General features: G+C 37.0%; 1 protein-coding gene across 1 annotated transcript in view; it reads left to right on the plus strand.

Annotated features, from left to right (window-relative positions):
• KNTC1 (kinetochore associated 1) overlaps nucleotides 1-19,979 on the plus strand; it is a 74,025-nt gene that overhangs the window by 24,214 nt on the left and 29,832 nt on the right. The window contains exons 17-34 of the mRNA XM_070629158.1: nucleotides 644-769; nucleotides 860-949; nucleotides 1,878-1,931; nucleotides 2,585-2,646; nucleotides 5,410-5,521; nucleotides 6,194-6,337; nucleotides 6,797-6,853; nucleotides 6,948-7,049; nucleotides 10,464-10,583; nucleotides 10,678-10,821; nucleotides 11,339-11,437; nucleotides 12,047-12,150; nucleotides 12,307-12,406; nucleotides 12,857-12,991; nucleotides 13,543-13,662; nucleotides 15,946-16,018; nucleotides 16,648-16,715; nucleotides 19,479-19,756. Of these exons, the coding sequence (XP_070485259.1) occupies nucleotides 644-769; nucleotides 860-949; nucleotides 1,878-1,931; nucleotides 2,585-2,646; nucleotides 5,410-5,521; nucleotides 6,194-6,337; nucleotides 6,797-6,853; nucleotides 6,948-7,049; nucleotides 10,464-10,583; nucleotides 10,678-10,821; nucleotides 11,339-11,437; nucleotides 12,047-12,150; nucleotides 12,307-12,406; nucleotides 12,857-12,991; nucleotides 13,543-13,662; nucleotides 15,946-16,018; nucleotides 16,648-16,715; nucleotides 19,479-19,756 (1,988 nt within the window). The remainder of the gene's footprint in view (nucleotides 1-643; nucleotides 770-859; nucleotides 950-1,877; nucleotides 1,932-2,584; nucleotides 2,647-5,409; nucleotides 5,522-6,193; nucleotides 6,338-6,796; nucleotides 6,854-6,947; nucleotides 7,050-10,463; nucleotides 10,584-10,677; nucleotides 10,822-11,338; nucleotides 11,438-12,046; nucleotides 12,151-12,306; nucleotides 12,407-12,856; nucleotides 12,992-13,542; nucleotides 13,663-15,945; nucleotides 16,019-16,647; nucleotides 16,716-19,478; nucleotides 19,757-19,979) is intronic.

A 19,979-nucleotide genomic window follows, 5' to 3' on the forward strand; every position in this document is an offset into this window, starting at 1 on the left:
CTGAGCTAACATCTGCTGCCAATCCTCCTCTTTTTGCCAAGGAAGACTGGACCTGAGCTAACATCCGTGCCCATCTTCCTCCACTTTATATGTGGGACGCCTACCACAGTATGGCATGCCAAGCGGTGGCATGTCTGCACCCGGGATCCGAACTGGCAAACCCTGGGCTGCTGAGAAGCGGAATGTGGGAACTTAACCGCTGCGTCACTGGGCCAGCCCCTGGTCATCTTTTAAAAACCAGCTCTGTTCACTTTTGAATTGCATAAATTCAGACACATTACTTACCCTCTCTTGAGTCTCAGTCTTCTCGATTGTAAAAAGAGGATATTAGTATTTACCCTCTAGGTTTATGATAAGGTTTAAATGCTTGCTTAGATTTTTATGAGAATTAAATGAGATAATTCACATAAATCTCTGAGTATACTGCTTAGCACATTTAGTAAGGACTCAAGAGAAATGGCTTCCGTAAGTTAATAATCTGGATTACTTTTTGGTCACCTAAGTGTTATGTTCTTTAATGTTTATTCCTGGACCACATGAGGATTCACCTGTTTTCCTAACAGTTTATTGCATGCAGCCTGTGATGTCATCCACAGTCATTATTTTGCTTCAAGTTGCTTGATGTGGCATGTTTATATTACAGCTGGTTTACAAGGTAAAATCAAATGATATATTGGAGAAACTAGCTTTGAATTCTGTGGACACAAGTGAGCAGACCGAATGGCAAACACTTGTAGATGAAGCTAAGGAAAATCTGCATAAAATCCAGGTGTGTTTTCCGTGTCATGTACTAGAGTATTCGGATTGGTGGGTTGATCAACATTAGGTTGCCTTACTATGTCTGGCGTTTGTGAAACAGGATGATGAATTTGTGGTGAACTACTGCCTAGAGGCTCAGTGGATAACCTATGAAACAACCCAGGAAATGCTAAATTATGCCAAAGCCAGGGTAAGTTTTCGTCAAGTTTGTACATATTAGTTCATCTTACGCAAAATAAATCATTTCAAAAAAAGGGAATTCTTTTTCTATCATAAACCTTTTTTTTTTTAGTGAGGAAGACTGGCCCTGAGCTAAAATCCACTGCCTATCTCCCTCTTTTTGCTTGAGGAAGTTTGGCCCTGAGCTAATTATCTGTGCCACTCTTCCTCTGTTTTTTGTATGTGGGATGCCTACCACAGCATGGCCACAGCGTGGCTTGATGAGTGGCTTATAGGTCTGTGCCTGCAATCTGAACCTGCAAATCCTGGGCCACCGAAGTGGAGCATGCACACTTAACCTCTACACCACCAGGCTGGTCCCATCATAAACCTTTTTTTTTTTTTAAAGATTGGCGCCTGAGCTAACAACTGTTGCCAATCTTTTTTTTTTTTTCCTGCTTTATCTTCCCCAAATCCCCCCAGGTACATAGTTGTATATCTTAGTTGCAGGTCCTTCTAGTTGTGGCATGTGGGATGCTGCCTCAACGTGGCCTGATGAGCCGCGCCATGTCCGCACCCAGGATCCAAACCAGTGAACCCTGGGCCGCTGTAGCAGAGCGGGCGAACATAACCATTCGGCCACGGGGCCGGCCCCCATCATAAACCTTTTTTAAAGTGCATTTTTGCTGTAGATTGTTCCCCTCAGTGACCTTTGAACACCATTCCTAGTTATATTCCTTAAAGTGAAGGTGTAACAGATGGGCAAAACGTTGTGAGCTGTTTTTATAAAATGCATTACTTTTTAAGATATGTGATTTCTTTATTGTTCAATGTTCACCTCCGTTCAATGCAATTTCACTTTTAAAGATGATTTTTTTCCTTTAGTTCACAGAAAACCCATTTTCTTTCATGAAAATAACATAGCAGATATTCTAACTGTTTCTTATTGTTCATCTTAGCTTTTGAAAAAAGAAGATAAAACCGTTCCTATCTATTCTGATGGCTTAAAAGAGGTAATTACCCTAGATTTATAGGTTAATTTAGGCTGAATGTACCTTTACAATGTTTTGCAATTCAAGATAAGCCTATATTTTCTTCAAGAGCAAGTTATTTTAATACTTGTTTTCTTATCTGCAAAATGGGAATAATAATAGTACTTACAGGATTATTTTGAGGTCAGATGAAATAAGTTTACATAAATCATTTTGCATAGTTCCTGGCATTTGTTAAGCATGCAAATAAATGTAAAATGTGGTGATGATTATGATGGTACTAAAAATACTTGTGTGTGCGCACACGTGCGTAAGTTTTTTTAACTCTTATCTCAAAGTAAATTTTTGATATAATCCAACTAGGTTTTGCCAGAAGGACATTGATAAATCAGTGGGAAAACTGATTGATTTTGAAGGACATCTGCAATTAATGTGCAAATATCTCCCTCCCTTTTGCAGTTTTATTAATTGAATGTGATTGGAAATATTTCCATTATTCCAAGTTTTTTTGTTTTGTGTCAAAGGCAGTCATATTTATGGGAATTGACCTATAATATGCAATAAAATGAGAATATGTGCAAGACTTCTGAAACAGAATGCCTAACTTTTTGTGTTTTTAATTTTAACATTATTGCCCACAACTTTCAGATTATCAAGTTGTTATTTTTTTTTAGGTACTAAGGGCTCATGCGAAGTTGACTACTTTTTATGGAGCATTTGGACCAGAAAAATTCAGGTGTTTACATTCCTCATTTTTAATTTTTAGATCATGAGTTAGATTTAAGTTTGGAATGTCATAAAAGACATAGTATTGCTCTGATTGAATTTGTGATTCTGGGGGTGTTGAGTGATGGAAAATACTATTTTTCCTGCTAAGCTTTAGCCACTTCCTATACCATCTATGAAAGTGATACATTTGAAAGGCAAATTAAATGCACATATCTTGGCCTTAGCAATTTCACTTCTGGAAATTGATCTTATTAGATAGACTAACGTGTACCAAGAATATCATTATTTACACATGTGAGATATAATTACCTTAAAGATAAAAACAAATTTATTTATCAGAATAAATTAACAATGAAGGGAAGCAGGGCTGGCCCAGTGGCACAGTGGTTAAGTTCACACGTTCCGCTTCGGTGGCCCAGGGTTCGCTGGTTTAGATCCTGGGTGCGGATGTGGCATCGCTTGGCAAGCCATGCTGTGGCAGGCGTCCCACATATAAAGTAGAGGAAGATGGGCACGGATATTAGCTCAGGGCCAGTCTTCCTCAGCAAAAAGAGGAAGATTGGCCGCAGATGTTAGCTCAGGGCTAATCTTCCTCAAAAAAAATAAAATAAAAAAATAAAGTGACCGGCATGAGGAATTTAAAAAAAATAGTGAAGGGAAGCTTAATTCTTTACCTTATAGCTAGTCAGTTATCCCAATGCTATCATTAAACAGTCCAACTTTTCCCTGATAATTGCCTTTATTGTATGCTAAAAATCTGGTGTCTATTTGTCTGTCTCTGGACTTTGATTGTATTCAGTTGATCTTATCTCCCAGTTCATTCACCAGTAGCAAATAGTTTAAATTAATGTAGCTTTAAATTGTCCTGTTATCTGGTAGACTAACCCTACTATCCTTTTCTTATTTTCCAGAATCTCTCATGTTTGCTTTGCTTTTTTTTTCCTCCCCAAATCCCCCCAGTACATAGTTGTATATTTTAGTTGTGGGTCCTTCTAGGTGTGGCATTTGGGACTCTGCCTCAGTGTGGCCTGACGAGTGGTGCCATGTCTGCACCCAGGATCCAAACCAGGGAAACCCTGGGCTGCCGAAGTGGAGCGCACAAACTTAACCACTTGACCACGGGGCCAACCCCTCATGTTTGCTTTTCTGTATGACATTTGAATCAGCATCAGCTTATCTAGTTTAAAGAAATCTTATTGGGATTTTTAAAATTTTTTTTATTGGGAATGTGCTGAACCTAAGATCAATTTGCGGAGAACCAGCGTCTTATAAAATTGAATCTTCCTATTTAAGGACAGTGTATGTCTTCCTACTGAGTCTATATATTTTTTTATGTTCCTGGGTGGTATCTACCCAGTTGTCTTCATACAGATTTTGTACTTTTGTGTGTGTGTGTGTGTGTGAGTAAGATTGGCCCTGAGCTAACATGTGTTGTCAATCTTCCTCTTTTCGCTTGAGGAAGAGTGGCCCTGAGCTAACATCTGTGCCAGTCTTCCTCTATTTTATCTTTGGGATGCTGCCACAGCATGGCTTGATGAGTACTGTAGGTCCACACCTGGGATCCGAACCTGCGAACCTGGGCTTTTGAAGCTGAGTGCACCAAACTTAACTACTATGCCACCAGACCTGCCCCAAGATTTTATACATTTTTTAATTCATTTTTATTTTATCTTTTTTCCTACTGTTATCAATGAGACTTTTCTCCATCATATTTTAAAAGGATATAGAGAGTTATTAATTTCTTTAAATTACTTTTTAACCAGCTACCTATTGAATTCTTTTATTATTCATAGTAATATTTCAGCTGATCTTACTTTTTCTAAGAATTTAATTATATATTCAAATAATGATAATTTTGCCTCATTTTTTTCTCATTTTTTTTCCTTGCCTAATTTCATTGACTGGCAATTGTAGGACAATATTAAATCATGGTAGTAATAGGCATCCTTCTCTTGTTCCTGACACTAATGGAAATGCTTCTTTTGGTTTATCTTTTAAGTATGGTATAGGGTTTTTGTTTGTCTTTTTATCATTTTAAGGAAGCTTTCATAATCTATTTCTGAGTTTTAATCAGGACTGAGTGGTCATTGCAGCATTGCTGATAATAGCAAAAGAGTGGAAGTAACCTAAATGTTCAACTGTGGAGGACTAGTTAAATTATAGTGAACCCATGACATAGAATAAGAGGTAGTCCTTAAAAAGAATAACAGTTATATGTGCTGATTTGGTACAAGCACCAAGATAATATAAAATGAATCTTTCTTTTTGGTGAGGGGGGGTTGGCCTGAGCTAACATCTATGCCAGTCTTCCTCTATTTTGTATGTGGGTCACTGCCACAGCATGGCTTGATGAGTGGTGTATACATGGTCGACACCTGGGATCCAAACCTGCAAACCCTGGGCTGCAAAAGCAGAGTACACCGAACTTAACCACTACACCACCGGGCCAGCCCTTAAAATGAATTTTTTAAAGTACAGATGGTATATATAGAAAACTCTCTTTCGTTTAAGAAGTAAAAATGGTTGCTTGTATATGCAGTGATTATCTCAGAAAGGACCTATGAGAAGAGATATGGCTTCTGGGGAGGATAAAGGAGTTCTGTAGGTCTGGGATAAGAAGGAAACTTACTTTTCACTTTATAATCTCTGGAACTGTTTTTTTCAACTTTTTGAGGGAAAAAAAACTAGTTAATGCATGATACTATCCACTTGTAATGTATAACCTTAATATATTTTTTTAAACTACTAATTTCTTCCTCTGACTTTGCAGTGGTAGTTCTTGGATTGAATTTCTGAATAATGAAGACGACCTTAAGGATATTTTTTTACAGCTAAGAGAAGGAAACCTTGTTTGTGCACAGTACCTTTGGCTTAGACATCGGGTAATATATTTTGCATTTTTTTCTTAAAGGCTTTATAGTTCCTGAGATAGATATCGGAAACTAAACAGGGTGGCAAGTGTAACTAGGTAATAGGATGTTTTCAGATTGTTTGATAAAATATGACCCATCCCTCTTAGGATATTAACTCGGAGGAAATATTAAAAAGATACGATAGGAACTTACTTTATCTCATTATTCAGTCTAGTTAGCTCCCAAACTTAACTCAAAAGGTGATTTATTGATGGGCTTTTTTCTATACTGTTGTTGGAGAGGGTGTTCCTGTTGCAGCTCAGATTGTGGTGAAGGATTGCCCATTAAAATTGCTGCTCTGAATTTTAGCATATGACGATAGGTCTAAAAAGTAGTATCTTAGTGTGATGCCGTTAATGGGCAGGTTCCTTGTTGGGATTTGTACTATCACCTCCACTTAAGTTTTCCTTAGAATGCTATCTCTGCCACCTCATTAGTTATTTGGCACTCACTGTCCTGAGATTTCATGGAATTTGTGGCTCCCAACTTGAATTATTTGTATAGAGTAAATCAGCTTTAGTGCTCATTATTAAATTAGTAAAATATTTCTTGAAATAACTTCCTAGTAGGTCTTTCCCTTTTGGAAGGCTGTCAGTTTACATTTGTCAGATAAATCTTAATTTCTCACACTGTATAATTTAGGCAAACTTTGAGAGCAGATTTGATGTGAAAATGCTTGAGAACTTGCTGAACTCAATTTCTACACCAGTCTCTTTGCAAAAGCTTTGTCCATGGCTTAGAAACGATGTCATCCCATTTGTGAGAAAGACTGTACCTGAAGGACAGGTAAGTTGCCTTCAGTATTTCCACTTTGGATGATTCAGTTTTATTCTTTTTTCTTTTAAGATTGGCACCTGAGCTAACAACTGTTGCCACTCTTTTTTTTTTCCCCTGCTTTTTCTCCTCAAAGCCCCCCAGTACATAGTTGTATATTCTAGTGGCAGGTCCCTCTAGTTGTGGCATGTGGGACGCTGCCTCAGCATGGCCTGATAAGCGGAGCCGTCTCCGCCCCCAGGATCCAAACTGTGAAACCCTGGGCCGGCAAAGCAGAGCGCACAAACTTAACCACTTGGCCACGGGGCCGGCCCCTCAGTTTTATTCTTTATGTTATATCATTGAAGATTAAGTCATGCTAATACCAGTTAGTTTGTTTTAGTGTCTCTTTTGAAAGATTATCATGGAGGTTTCAATTTATTTCAGTGATTATCTATCGAGTTTTGTTTTTAAATGATAAATCTGTTTCAGAAAATTCTTGCAAAATGGTTGGAGCAAGCAGCCAGGAACCTTGAATTAACTGATAAGGTAATACCAGTATAATTGGCACTAGAAAGACATTTTGAACACTCCTAATGGCATAAAATATTATTTTTAATGGTCTCTAATATTTTTTTTTAAGGCAAACTGGCCAGAAAATGGACTTCAGCTGGCAGAGGTGTTTTTTACAGCAGAAAAACCAGATGAGTTGGGATTGGCATCCTCTTGGCATTGGATTTCCTTGGTATGATATGGAAAATGAATTTTTAGTAATAAAACATTCAACTTATGTTAAAGGGTTTGTCTGCATGTCCTGAGAAATATATTCACTTCTTAAATTTTCTGTTTCTCTTTTCTTTTGTTGTGTACTTTTTTTTTCTTAAAGATTGGCACCTAAGCTAACAACTGTTGCCAATCTTTTTTCTTTTTCTTCTTCTTCTTCTTCTCCCAAAAGGCCCCCCCGTGCACAATTGCATATTCTAGTGGCAGGTCCCTCTAGTTGTGCTATGTGAGACGCTGCCTCAGCATGGCCTGATGAGCGGTGCCATCTCCGCCCCCAGGATCCAAACTATGAAACCCCAGGCCGCCGAAGCAAAGTGTGTGAACTTAACCACTCGGCCACTGGGCCTTGTTGCATACTTTTAAAATCCACAAAAAGGAAAATTTGCTCTTTTTCTTCTTGATATTTCTGTTACAACTTCAACGTATTTTAATGTACCATTTTTTTAAAAAAATCTTTTATTGCGGTAACATTGGTTTATAACATTATATAAATTTCAGGTGTACATCGTTATGTTTCGATTTCTGTGTAGATTACATCATGTTCACCATCCAAAGACTAATCACAATCCATCACTATACACATGTACCTAATCACCCCTTTTGCCCTCCTCCCTCCCCCTTTCCCTGTGTTAACCACCAATCCAATCTCTATTTCTATGTGTTTGTCATTGTTTTTTTCTTCTACTTATGAGTGAAAAGATCATACGGTATTTGACTTTCTCTCTCTGGCTTGTTTCACTTACCATAATACCCTCAAGGTCCATCCATGTTGTCACAAATGGCCAGATTTCATCGTTTCTTATGGCTGAGTAGTATTCCATGTGTGTATATACCACATCTTCTTTATCCATTCGTCCCTTGATGGGCACCTAGATTATTTCCAAGTTTAGGTTATTGTGAATAATGCTGCGGTGAACATAGGGGTGCATGTATGTTTATGCATTCATGTTTTCATGTTCTTTGGATAAATACCCAGCAGTAGAATAGCTGGATTGTATGGTAGTTCTATTCTTTTTTTTTTTTTTTGAGGAAGATTAGCCCTGAGCTAACTGCTGCCAATCCTCCTCTTTTCGCTGAGGAAGACTGGCCCTGAGCTAACATCCGTGCCCATCTTCCTCTACTTTCTATGTGGGATGCCTGCCACAGCATGGCTTGCTGAGCGGTGCCATGTCCACACCTGGGGTCTGAACCGGCGAACCTCCGGCCGCCAAAACGGAACATGTGCACTTAACCACTGCGCCACCGGGCCGGCCCCCAACTATTCTTAATTTTTTTTTTTAATTCTTTTTTTTTTTAATTGAGTTATTGATAGGTTACAATCTTGTGAAATTTCAATTGTACATTAATGTTTGTCAATCATGTTGTAGGTGCACCAACTATTCTTAATTTTTTGAGGACTCTCCATACTGTTTTCCATAGTGGCTGCACCAGTTTGCACTCCCACCAGCAGTGTAAGAGTGTTCCCTTCTCTCCACATCCTCTGCAACACTTTTTGTTTCCTGTCTTGTTAATTATAGCCATTCTGACAGGAGTGAGGTGGTATTTCCTGTAGTTTTGATTTGCATTTCCCTGATAATGATGTTGAACATCTTTTCATGTGCCTGTTGGCCATCTGTATATCTTCTTTGGACATTTTTCTCTATTGAATCAACACCAAAAGTGAAACAATATATAAACATACTCCTAGATAGTATACAATCAGGTGTCACTTAGCGATGGGGATATGTTCTGAGAAATGCGTCATTAGGCATTTGTCATTGTACAAACATCATGAAGTGTACTTACACAAAACTGGACTATACTCTTAGGCTATATGGTACTAATCTCATGGGACCACTGCCATATGCAGTCCATTGTTGACAGAAACATCATTATGCAGTGCCTGACTGTAATTGGGATTTTCTGTATTAGCAGCATTTCACAGTTCTTTAAAAGAACAAAACTTAATAATACATTGATTAGTTTTCAAAGGCTGTATCAATTAGGTTTACTTCTTTTATTTAAACTAGTAAACTACTAGTTCTGGTTGCATTTCTGAGACATTCCAAGAGCTATTATGGCTTAAGTACCAATGAATTTTTTTTTTTTTTTTAAGATTTTTTTATTTTTTTTTTCCTTTTTCTCCCCAAAACCCCCCAGTACATAGTTGTATATTCTTTGTTGTGGGTCCTTCTAGTTGTGGCATGTGGGATGCTGCCTCAGCGTGGCTTGATGAGCAGTGCCATGTCCGCGCCCAGGATTCGAACCAACGAAACACTGGGCCGCCTGCAGCAGAGCGCATGAACTTATCCACTCGGCCCCGGGGCCAGCCCCCAGTACCAATGAATTTTTTGAAAGATCAAATTGAAAAAAATCTGGAACTTTCTGACTGAAAAAAATAGCAACGTTAGAAAGGGAAATAAGATCAGGAATATTGATGTTATAGTTGATGTTAATATGAGATTAATGAACTGAATTCATTATTTGGCTTCTAAATTTCTTATGTTCATTTCTTTTTCCCTTCAGGTTTCTAAAAACTAGAAAGCATTTGTTATATTGAAAACAAAGTATATTCTTACATTTTAAAAAAGTTTGTTGGGGTACCATAATTTAGTTTATAAGGTAACATATGAGACATCTCAGTATAATCTCAACTCTGAAGTTTTAAGTACTTAACACCAGCAGGTATGACCTATGTAAGGTCATAATGTACATTATTAAATTGCATTTATTCTTTAAATTCCTGGAGCCCAAAAGTAAATAATAAATTTCCTCCTACTTTCTGATACGTCAGATTCTTGTTGCTAACTGATTCTATGCTGTTAAAAATAAAATGAGAATTTTTTCTTTAAGCTTCAAGCAGTATATTGATGTATAGTCAATATATGTGATAATGTATATTGATCATTATACTATATTTTCCATAGAAGAGCTTTTTTCTCTTGCTATAAAATACTACTTTGTCTTTTCCCTGTAAATTTCCTTTTATCAATATTGAAAGTTCTTTTGTTTGTATATAACTTTAGGAAATGTTATAGCTTTATATATGGTCATGATCTATGTAGATGGGACATTGAGGGCCATCTAAATGATGTTTGCTTACCTAAGCATATTGGGGTTCTGAAAAAATATTCCACTAATATTAATAGTTTTTCTATATTTTTTAAGAAGAAAATTTCTTTCAGATTTCTGTTGGATTCTGATCTGTTAATTTGTACTAGTTCATTTTAGTTAAAATTACACAAAATTTAAGGGTTTAAATTGCAAGTTTCCTCTTATGTACATAATCATAATCATGGTCATTTCTTATTTTATCTGAAGTAATTCTGACCTTTTGTATATTTCCATCTCACACTTTTATTTCATATTCTTAACTATTTTAACACTTTTGTTTTAGAAAGATTATCAAAACACCGAAGAGGTATGTCAGTTAAGGACTTTGGTAAATAACTTGCGAGAGTTGATCACATTGCATAGGAAATACAACTGCAAATTGACCCTCTCTGATTTTGAGAAGGTAAATGTCTAGATTTATCAGAATTATTATTATTTTTTATCATAGCCAGTATGGCTAGAGTTTGCAATTATACCATCTTTCTTTTGGCATCCAGGAGAATACAACCACCATTGTATTCCGAATGTTTGATAAAGTGTTGGCCCCAGAGCTTATTCCTTCCATCTTAGAGAAGTTTATAAGGGTTTACATGAGGGAACATGACTTGCAAGAGGAGGAACTTCTCCTACTGTACATAGAGGTAACTTTTTCTTTTGATCTAGTCTTTTCTCTTGGGTCTATGCAGTGTATGATTGTATTAAATATTTAGCTCTTTAAGGAATGTCATGTTTACTGTTAGGATTTATGCAGCTTATTGTATTGGTTAAGAATGTGGATTAACTCTGCTACTAATTGACTGGTAACTTTGAGCAAAATGGGATCATATTAGGACTTTCTCCAAATGTTATTGTGAAATAATAGCATGAGCTCAATAAATATTAGCAATTATTTTTTGTAGATATTAATAAGCTGCAATAATCTTATTTGTAGATTCTTCAGGAATATTTCCTTCTTAAGTTTTTTGTACCATATAAAACTGAAGGCCAAAGTTTGGCAGTTTTGCATTTTTTTGACCATTATTCAACATTCATGGCTAACTAGAAGCTTTTGGTTTTTTACACATCCATAAAAGCTATTTATCGATATCTATATGTGTTTTACTTTTTTTTTAGTGAGAGTTTTAAGTTAAAAAAATATATGTTTATCTGTTTTTGAAGGATTTATTGAAGAGATGCAGCTCAAAGTCCACATCACTCTTTGAAACAGCATGGGAAGCGAAAGCCATGGCAGTAATAGGATGTTTATCTGACACAGATGTAAGTAAACAACGACCACGTAAATTTCCTTTTGAACATTGCATCTTTTCTTAAAACTTTTTTCTGATCATGAAAGCAACATATATTTGTTAAGACTTTATGTAGTATGAAAAAGGAGTAAAAAGAAAATAAAAACCATCCATAATTCTATTTTCTTAATCATGAAAATATACAAGTTTTCTCATTCCCACCCCCAGAAGAACCGCCATGGACAATTGGATCCATACGTTTCCAGGCTTTTCTATGGTTTTACAAACAGAGTCATTTTTTAATATGTTATAATATGCCTCTATCTTGACTTGGCACTGTTATTATTCACCATTATAAAATATGAATAAATCATGAAAAGTATTTTTTAAAACCAAGACTGTAGAAAGTAATGGAGCTATATGAGTTAATTTTCAGCAGAGAAAATACTTTTCTGAAATTTTCTAAATAATAAAATTGCTCTTTATATATGAAAATTGGAAGAAATATAAGCTTTTGTAATATTCTCGAGCTACCATACAGTAGGTGTCAGACCCCCTCTGCAGCTTGGGCAGTGTCATTAATTTGTATGAAACGTAAATCTGAGAGCTATTCACCATCAATGTGTGCATATCTTTGTAGCTCATATTTGATGCTGTGCTTAAGATAATGTATGCGGCAATGGTTCCCTGGAGTGCGGCTGTGGAGCAGCTGGTGAAACAGCACTTAGAAATGGACCATCCCAAGTAAGATTACAGTCAGCCAGATAACTTTTTTGGTGTTGGATAAACGTCATCAAATGTTTTGAGTTCACGTTCATTTATGGTTTCTATCCTTTACTGTGTCCTTTAGTATTTCATAAAAAAGACAATCTATGTTAATATCCATAAATTTACTTTTAGAGTCAAGTTATTACAGGAAAGTTACAAACTCATGGAGATGAAAAAACTTTTACGAGGCTATGGAATAAGGGAAGTGAATCTTTTAAACAAGGAAATAATGGTAAGTGCAATCGTTGAAGAGTCTTTTAATCCCTTTGCTCCATTTCTAGGGCAACATGGGAAATTTAATGAGGATTTCGTATTCTTAAAGGTTAATGGAGCTGAGTTCTCCGCTGCCTCCCTTTGTTAGACAGAATGTCAATAGAGTGTTCAGTTGCTTATTAGAGTAGTAAGGACAACAGATAATAAATTAAGAGGCTAAAGGAGTATCTCAAATCATCACGTTGTACACCTTAAAAATATACAATGTTTATTTGCTAATTTTACTCCGATAAAGCTGGGGGGAAAAAGGAAGTCATAAAATTCAGAATATAAATTGTGTTTTAATTTTTCATGCATCTTAATTTTTTGCTGCCTTATTTTAATGAGTACTTTGTCTTATGAACAAATGATTTCTGGGTTCTCTCTGAGATTTCATAACAAAGAAATGTATTTGTTGTCTCTATTTCAGAGAGTGGTCAGATACATTCTCAAACAAGATGTCCCATCTTCTCTAGAAGATGCTTTGAAGGTGGCCCAAGCATATATGTTATCTGATGATGAAATCTACAGTCTACGGATTATTGACCTGATTGATAGAGAACAGGTATGAAAGTTTAATATTGTCCTTTCCTATGGTTTCTTTGTTAGCTAAATCCTTAAAAACTCAAAATAATCAAATTATCCAAATAGATTAGCCTAAATAAAGTTATACCAAGATGAAAACTTCGAATGTTATATTGGCCATGTTTTTCATGTCTATAGGTTCTTTAAAGGTATTTTGTGGATTAGTTAATGGGCTTTCATACTCTTTGGTAGTTAACAAAACTCAGACTCATGTTTTATTTGTGCTATAGAACCCTTTGATTCCAGAATAGGATATGGGTTTCCTTTTTGTATTCTTAACTGTCTTGATTTCTATATAATTCTATAACCAGAGGCGTGCCTAGGACTTACAAAGGACAAAGGTGGTATTTTAATTTTTTTGTTTGCTGTCATCAAAAACAGAATTTTCAGATTTTTAAAACATTGTATCGTGATCTATTTTTCAAGATGATGTCTTTTCATCTTTAAATAGAAAAGAAAGAGGTAAGTGCACACTATCCTTTGTGCAAAGGTACCAGCTGTTTTTTTCTTCCTTTCAAACACTGTTTATAGGGTGAAGACTGTGTCCCTCTCTTGAGGTCTTTGCCTCCTGCTGAAGCCGAGAAAACTGCACAACGAGTAATCATCTGGGCACGATTGGCATTACAGGAAGAACCAGATAATTCTAAAGAGGTGAGGTTTTCACTAAATAAAATATAGATAAGTGTAGTTTTTATGGGTAGTAATCACTAGGATAGAAAAGATAGACTTACGAATATGAATATCTGCTCTTCTCACCGCTCAAATGGCCTAATGTAAAAATTCCTGTGTAAATAGGCTACATAGAAAAAAAAGCCAAGTATAGCTGCTTTGGAGCAGTGGCTTGCGCCAACACTGAATAATCTGGGATCTGTAAATCAGAAGGGTTAATCGAAATAGTAGTTGTACATACAGGGTTTTCCATAGTGCCTTGCAGTGTAAACAATGTTTTGCATTGTATGGGACGTAGAGTCATTTCTATCACATAATAATGTCAGCCACAGAACCAATGTAAATCTAAATAATCTTAGGACGTTGAAACTTAGAAAGTTTCAAGAGAGCTAATTTACTTCTTTATAGAGATAGGAAACAAATACCTACTTTATCCAGGATAATTGAGTTTTTTAAACCTTTAAAGATAGATACCTACCTCTTAATCTGTCCCAGCAGTCCACTTCAGTAATTTCTTCTCCTTGAGTGAAGTGAGTTGTGTGTTTTTTAACATCTATTAGTGGTCTTATTATGCAGTGGTCATTAGATTAAATAACTTTAAATGAATAATCCACTTCCTCTTAATGACAAAGTTGTGAAGTAGATCCTGTTGTTAGCTTCTTATAGATTAAGTTCAAAAACTAAAATTTCTTTTTGGTAGAGGAAGATTGGCCCTGAGCTAACATCTATTGCCAATCTTCCTCTTCTTTTTTTTCCCTAAAGCCCCAGTACGTAGCTGTATATTCTAGTTGTAAGTCCTTCTAATTCTTCTATGTGGGATGCTGCCACAGCATGGCTTGACAAGCAGTGTGTGAGTCCGTGCTCAGGATCCAGCCTGGCAAACCCTGGGCTGCCAAAGCAGAGCATGCAAACTCAACTACTACGCCACTGGGCCAGCCCCCAGAAACTAAAATTTTAAGATAAATGACTTTCTCAATGATATTAGAAAGTGGTAGAGCCTCAACTCAAACTCTGACACCAAAGTCTGTGTTCCTTTTTTTTTTTCGCTGAGGAAAATTCACCCTGAGCTAATGTCTGTGCCAATCTTCCTCTATTTTGTATGTGGGTTGCTGCCACAGCATGGCTGCCGATGAGTGGTGTAGGTCTGTGCCTGGGAACCAAACCCAGGCCACCGAAGTGGAGTGTGCCAAACTTAACCACTAGGCCATGGGTCCAACCCCTAAAGTCTGTGTTCTTAACCATCAACTTGCACAGAATCTCATAGTGAATATGTTTGAGTACTTTGTATGGGCCTGGCCCTTACATACATACGTACGTCATGTCTGTTTTTTTGTTTTGCTTTTTTAAGATTGACCCTGAGCTAACATCAGTTGCCAGTCTTTTTTTTTCTTCTCCCCAGAGCCCCTCATTACATAGTTGTGTATGATAATTGTAGGTCCTTCTAGTTCTACTATGTGGGATGCCACCTCAGCATGGCTTGATGAGTGGTGCCACATCCTCGCCTGGGATCCGAACTGGTAAAACCCTGAGCTGCAGAAGCAGAGCATATGAACCTAACCACTCCACCATGAGGCCAGCCCCTATCATCATGTCTTTTAATTAAAGCTTTTCCCTCTTTGATTTTTCTTCACTTTAAAAAAAAATCCTTTTTAGTCTTGAAGATAATGATTATTTGACTTCTGTTCTCTGGACTAAACAAGTTCAATTCTTTAAAACTTTTCTGAATGTTTTGTTTTTTAATTTTTCCTTCTTTTCTCCAAAGCCCCCCAGTACATAGTTGTGTATTCTAGTTGTGAGTCCTTCTAGTTGTGGCATGTGGGACACTGCCTCAGTGTGGCCTGATAAGCAGTGCCATGTCTGTGCCCAGGATCTGAACCCGTGAAACCCTGGGCCGCCGAAGTGGAGCGCACAAACTTAACCACTCGGCCACGGGGCCAGCTCCTCGAATATTTTTTTCAAATAATAAAAACTGAAAAAACCCGAAACGTCTATAGCTAAAAGGTTATTTGGGAGAGTTGCATATTCTACAGGATTTCTAAATCATATATCCGAGAGTCCATACTGGTGTTTTTTGTGTTTAGCTTATGTATTATTCAATTATGATCCATTTCTTGGCTGCCCAACTCCCTCTAACATGGACCTCTCATTTTTTCAACCATTTTTATTGTTTTTTCTGATTCCATGTTTTTTTTGTGTTTGCTTGTGTGTATACTACTGAAGTGGCAAATAAAGAAAGTCGATTTCATTTTGTATTTTTCTTTTTAGGACAAGGCCTGGAGAATGTCTGTGGCGAAGACGTCAGTAGACATTCTTAAAATACTACGTGACGCTCTGAAAGGTACATTCTACCTCTGTCCTCTCATCTTGGTTTTATTCTAAAGTTTATCCTTTTCAGAAGGGAGGGAGCATCAGTGACAGCTCTCATCCTTATCCACAGTTTTTCTGCCTCTGATTGTCTTTATTGATGTCACTCATTTTTCTTCATGAAAACTCTTGCTTGCCTTATTCTTTGATTAATAGTGTAAGAACTGAAGCATCTAAGATCAACTTATCATTTGTTTGTATGCTTCAGTAAGCTATTTAATGCCAGACTAGATTTCTTTGGTGCCTTGCACTTATTCCTCATGTTTGTCACTTATCATTTGGTTATAATCAGGGGAAGAACCATTTAAACATGGACTTAAATAAAACAATTAACGAAATAACTGTCTTGGGAAAAAAAGAGCTATAATTTATTTTTTAAAAATTGCTGTTTCTCTTATAACGCATAAACTTTTCTACCTTCAGAAAGAATAGATTTCTTTTTGTACTTAAATTGTCTTATCTCAGCATTTCACAAGAGGTACTGAAGACTTGAGATAAAACCAAAGCTAATTAAAATTTTACCTTTTAAAATTTTAACTTTTAACAATTCTGATAATCTGGGAATTTGGATATCTGCTCTAACTCTTAAAACTTTAATTACAGACAATCTGCAGAAGAAGGATGAATGTGAAGAAATCTTGAAACTGTTTAAAAGTGTTGCTAGCCTGCAGGTAAAGATGTTAAGCTATATTCAGTGCACTTGACGCAGATGATCAGTCCCTCCTTAAAATTTTCTGCAGTAGCCTTCAGGGACTTTAGATATACTGATTTTCCTCCTCTTTCTCTCTCTCTCTCTCTTTAAAAACAGCTTTATTGAAATATAATTCACATACCATACATTTCTTTTTTTTTTTTTTAAGATTTTATTTTTCCTTTTTCTCCCAAAGCCCCCCAGTACATAGTTGTGTATGTTTAGTTGTGGGTCCTTCTAGTTGTGTCATGCTGGATGCCACCTCAGCATGGCTTGATGAGCAGTGCCATGTCTGCGCCCACGATTCGAACTGGCGAAACCCTGGGCCGCCAAAGCAGAGCGCTCGAACTTAACCGCTTGGCCACGGGGCCGGCCCCCATACCATACATTTCATATCCATTTAAAGTGTACTATTCCATGGTTACTGGTATATTGTAATATTAAATTTTTTAAATTGTGGTAAAATACAACATAAAATTTGCCATTCTTATCATTTTTCAATATACAATTCACTGATGTTAATTGCATTCACAATGTTGTGCAACCATCGCCACTGTCTAAGGTGAAAAATCACCTTAAGCAGAAACTGCACCCATTAAGCAGGAACTCCCATTTCTCTCTCCCCGCCGAATGCTGGTAACATCTAATCTGCTTTTTGTCTACATGAATTTACCTGTTCTATATATTGCATCCAAGCAGAATCATACAATATTTATCCTTTTGTGTCTGCCTTTTTTTACTTAGTATAATGTTTTCAAGATGCATCCATGTTGTAGCAAATTCAAACTTTTGAAACTTCTTTCTTATTTCTTCACGGTGTGGATACACCACATTTTGTTTATTTATCTGTGGATGACGTGGGTTGTGTGCAGTTTGTGGGTGTTGTGAATAATGCTGCAGTGAACGTGGATGTGCAATATCTGGTCGAGGCTCTGCCTTCAGTTCCTCTAGCTGTATACCTAGGAGAGGAATTGCTGAGTCATGTAGTAATTCTATATTTAGTTTTTTAAGGAACTGTTCTCTCTTTTTTAATTGTATTTTAGTTTATGCTTTTTTATAAAAACATTTTGGTTTGAGGTATCTTTTAAGGTTATTTAACTCAAATGCCCCTGAATAAGCTAACAATAGCTGTCATTTATTCAGCGCTTACTGTGTGCCGGGAGGCATCATTCCGAGGGTATCACGTATATTATTTAATTGTCACAATAGCGCACCACAGAGGGTGCTGTTACAATTCTCCTTTACAAATGAGGAAACTGGGGCACCACAGTTTCACAATTTGAAATATTGTGAAAGACAGAGAATTGTTTATAGACACTGGCCCTAAAGATGATTGTCTACTCCTTCATAGTGTCTTCAGTTTTTTTCTGTAAGTTTCATTCTAGATAATTCAATTTTTCTTAAAAATTAATTTCTGTTAACTCTGAATTGATTAACTGTCCTAAGATTTGAAATTAATTTTATTTTGGCTCAAGGGTCTTACTAATGTAAAAGATTTTGTAATTAGAAGGACTTTCAGAGTTAACTGATACATTTCATAAAATAGAAAATTACGTAGATTTGAGCATCTCTTAATGAAAATTTAAGATTAATGCTGGCAGATTTAACTCCCAACTGTCGAAAGAAGAAATAATTTACCACAAGTTTAATGGACCACTGTTTCTCAAAGTATAGTCCATGGAATCCTAAGGGTCCCTGAGTCCTTTCAGGGGATCTATGAGATTAAAACTATATTTATAGCAATAATAAATTATTTTTTCCATCCATATTCTCTTGTGAGAGTACAGTGGTTTTTCAAAGGCTATATGATGTGATGACATCATCGCTCTGAAGGCTAATGGAATGTGTACTTTTATATACTCTTGTGTTTTAAGATTTTCTCAGTTTAATTTCTAATACGGTAAATATTGATGAATATCTCATAAACAAAAGTTTTTTGGGGTCCTCAATTTTTAAGAGTGTAAAGGGGTGCTGGGAACAAAAAGTTTGAGACCTATTGTATTAGACCATAGATATCTTTGTGAAAAGCAGCTGGGGAGTCAGCGTAAGTTAACTCCTCATGTTCTTGTTGAATTTGAAAGTTAGAGGTGTTTTAAAGCAATGATTTCATCTAGGCAGAGTCATAGATATTCACCATGCTACTGTTTATTGAACATTTATTGTCCCAGGTCTACTGGGTAGAGGCCAGAGATGCTGCTAAATATTCTCCTATGCACAGGGCGGCCCCCACAACAACAAATTATCTGGCAAGATTGAGGCATGGCATCAAAGCAAAAGATGTGACTCACTCCCACTGCCTCTTAGTCTCCTCCCCTGGGCTTCAGTAGGATTCTTTTTATTGGATTAGAAAAAGAAGTTCCAGGTCTGGGGTTAGCAGCCAACCAGGATTTCTTTTAGAAAAGAGCAAAGCTGTGTTCTTCAAGCCACCAGGGTAGAATTGCCCAACTCTAATAATCCCTCCTTCCTTCTGCTCAGGGCTCGACAACAGAGGATTATCTGACCCAAAATGTCAGTAGTGCTGAAGTTGAGAAAATCCTGGGTTGTAGTGACATTTTCTTATTTTCCAAACTTTGTATAATATTATTACTTTCATAGCTTGAAATATACAGTCTTAAATTCTTAATTTACAAAGGAGTAGTCTTTGAGGGAGAGGTAATAAAGGGAGGTTTGAGACATAGCAATGATTTCTAACAACAGATAAGCTAAACAGACTTGGGACTTTGTTTTGCTTGCCTTGCTGCAGGAGAACTTTGAGGTCTTTCTTCCCTTTGGGGATTATAGCAATAGTTCCCTGGTGGCAGAGCTCCGTGAACAGTACATTAAAGCTCACGAAGTCGCACAGGCTACACACAAACCTAGGAGCACTGCAGAGCCTGTGGCTGCTGAGAAGAGCCTGAGCACCGAGTCCAAGCTGCACAGACAGGCGCTGGCCCTGCAGGTGTCCCGACAAGAGCTGGAAGCTGAGCTGACCCTGAGGGCCTTAAACAACGGGAATGCTGAAACAGCGCTGAGGAAATGCAGGTGACTTCTGGATCCCCACATTGCACTCTGAACTAACATCTGTTGCCAGTCCTCCTCTTTTTGCTGAGGAAGATTGGCCCTGAGTTAACAGCTGTGCCCATCTTCCTCTATTTTGTACGTGGGGTGCCACCACAGCATGGCTTGATGAGTGGTGCATAGGTCTGTGCCCAGGATCCTAACCTGCAAACCCTGGACTGCCAAAGTGGAATGCCCAGACTTAACC

The sequence above is a fragment of the Equus przewalskii genome, chromosome 7 (assembly GCF_037783145.1).
Source record: "Equus przewalskii isolate Varuska chromosome 7, EquPr2, whole genome shotgun sequence".
NCBI classification, from domain to species: Eukaryota; Metazoa; Chordata; class Mammalia; order Perissodactyla; family Equidae; genus Equus; species Equus przewalskii.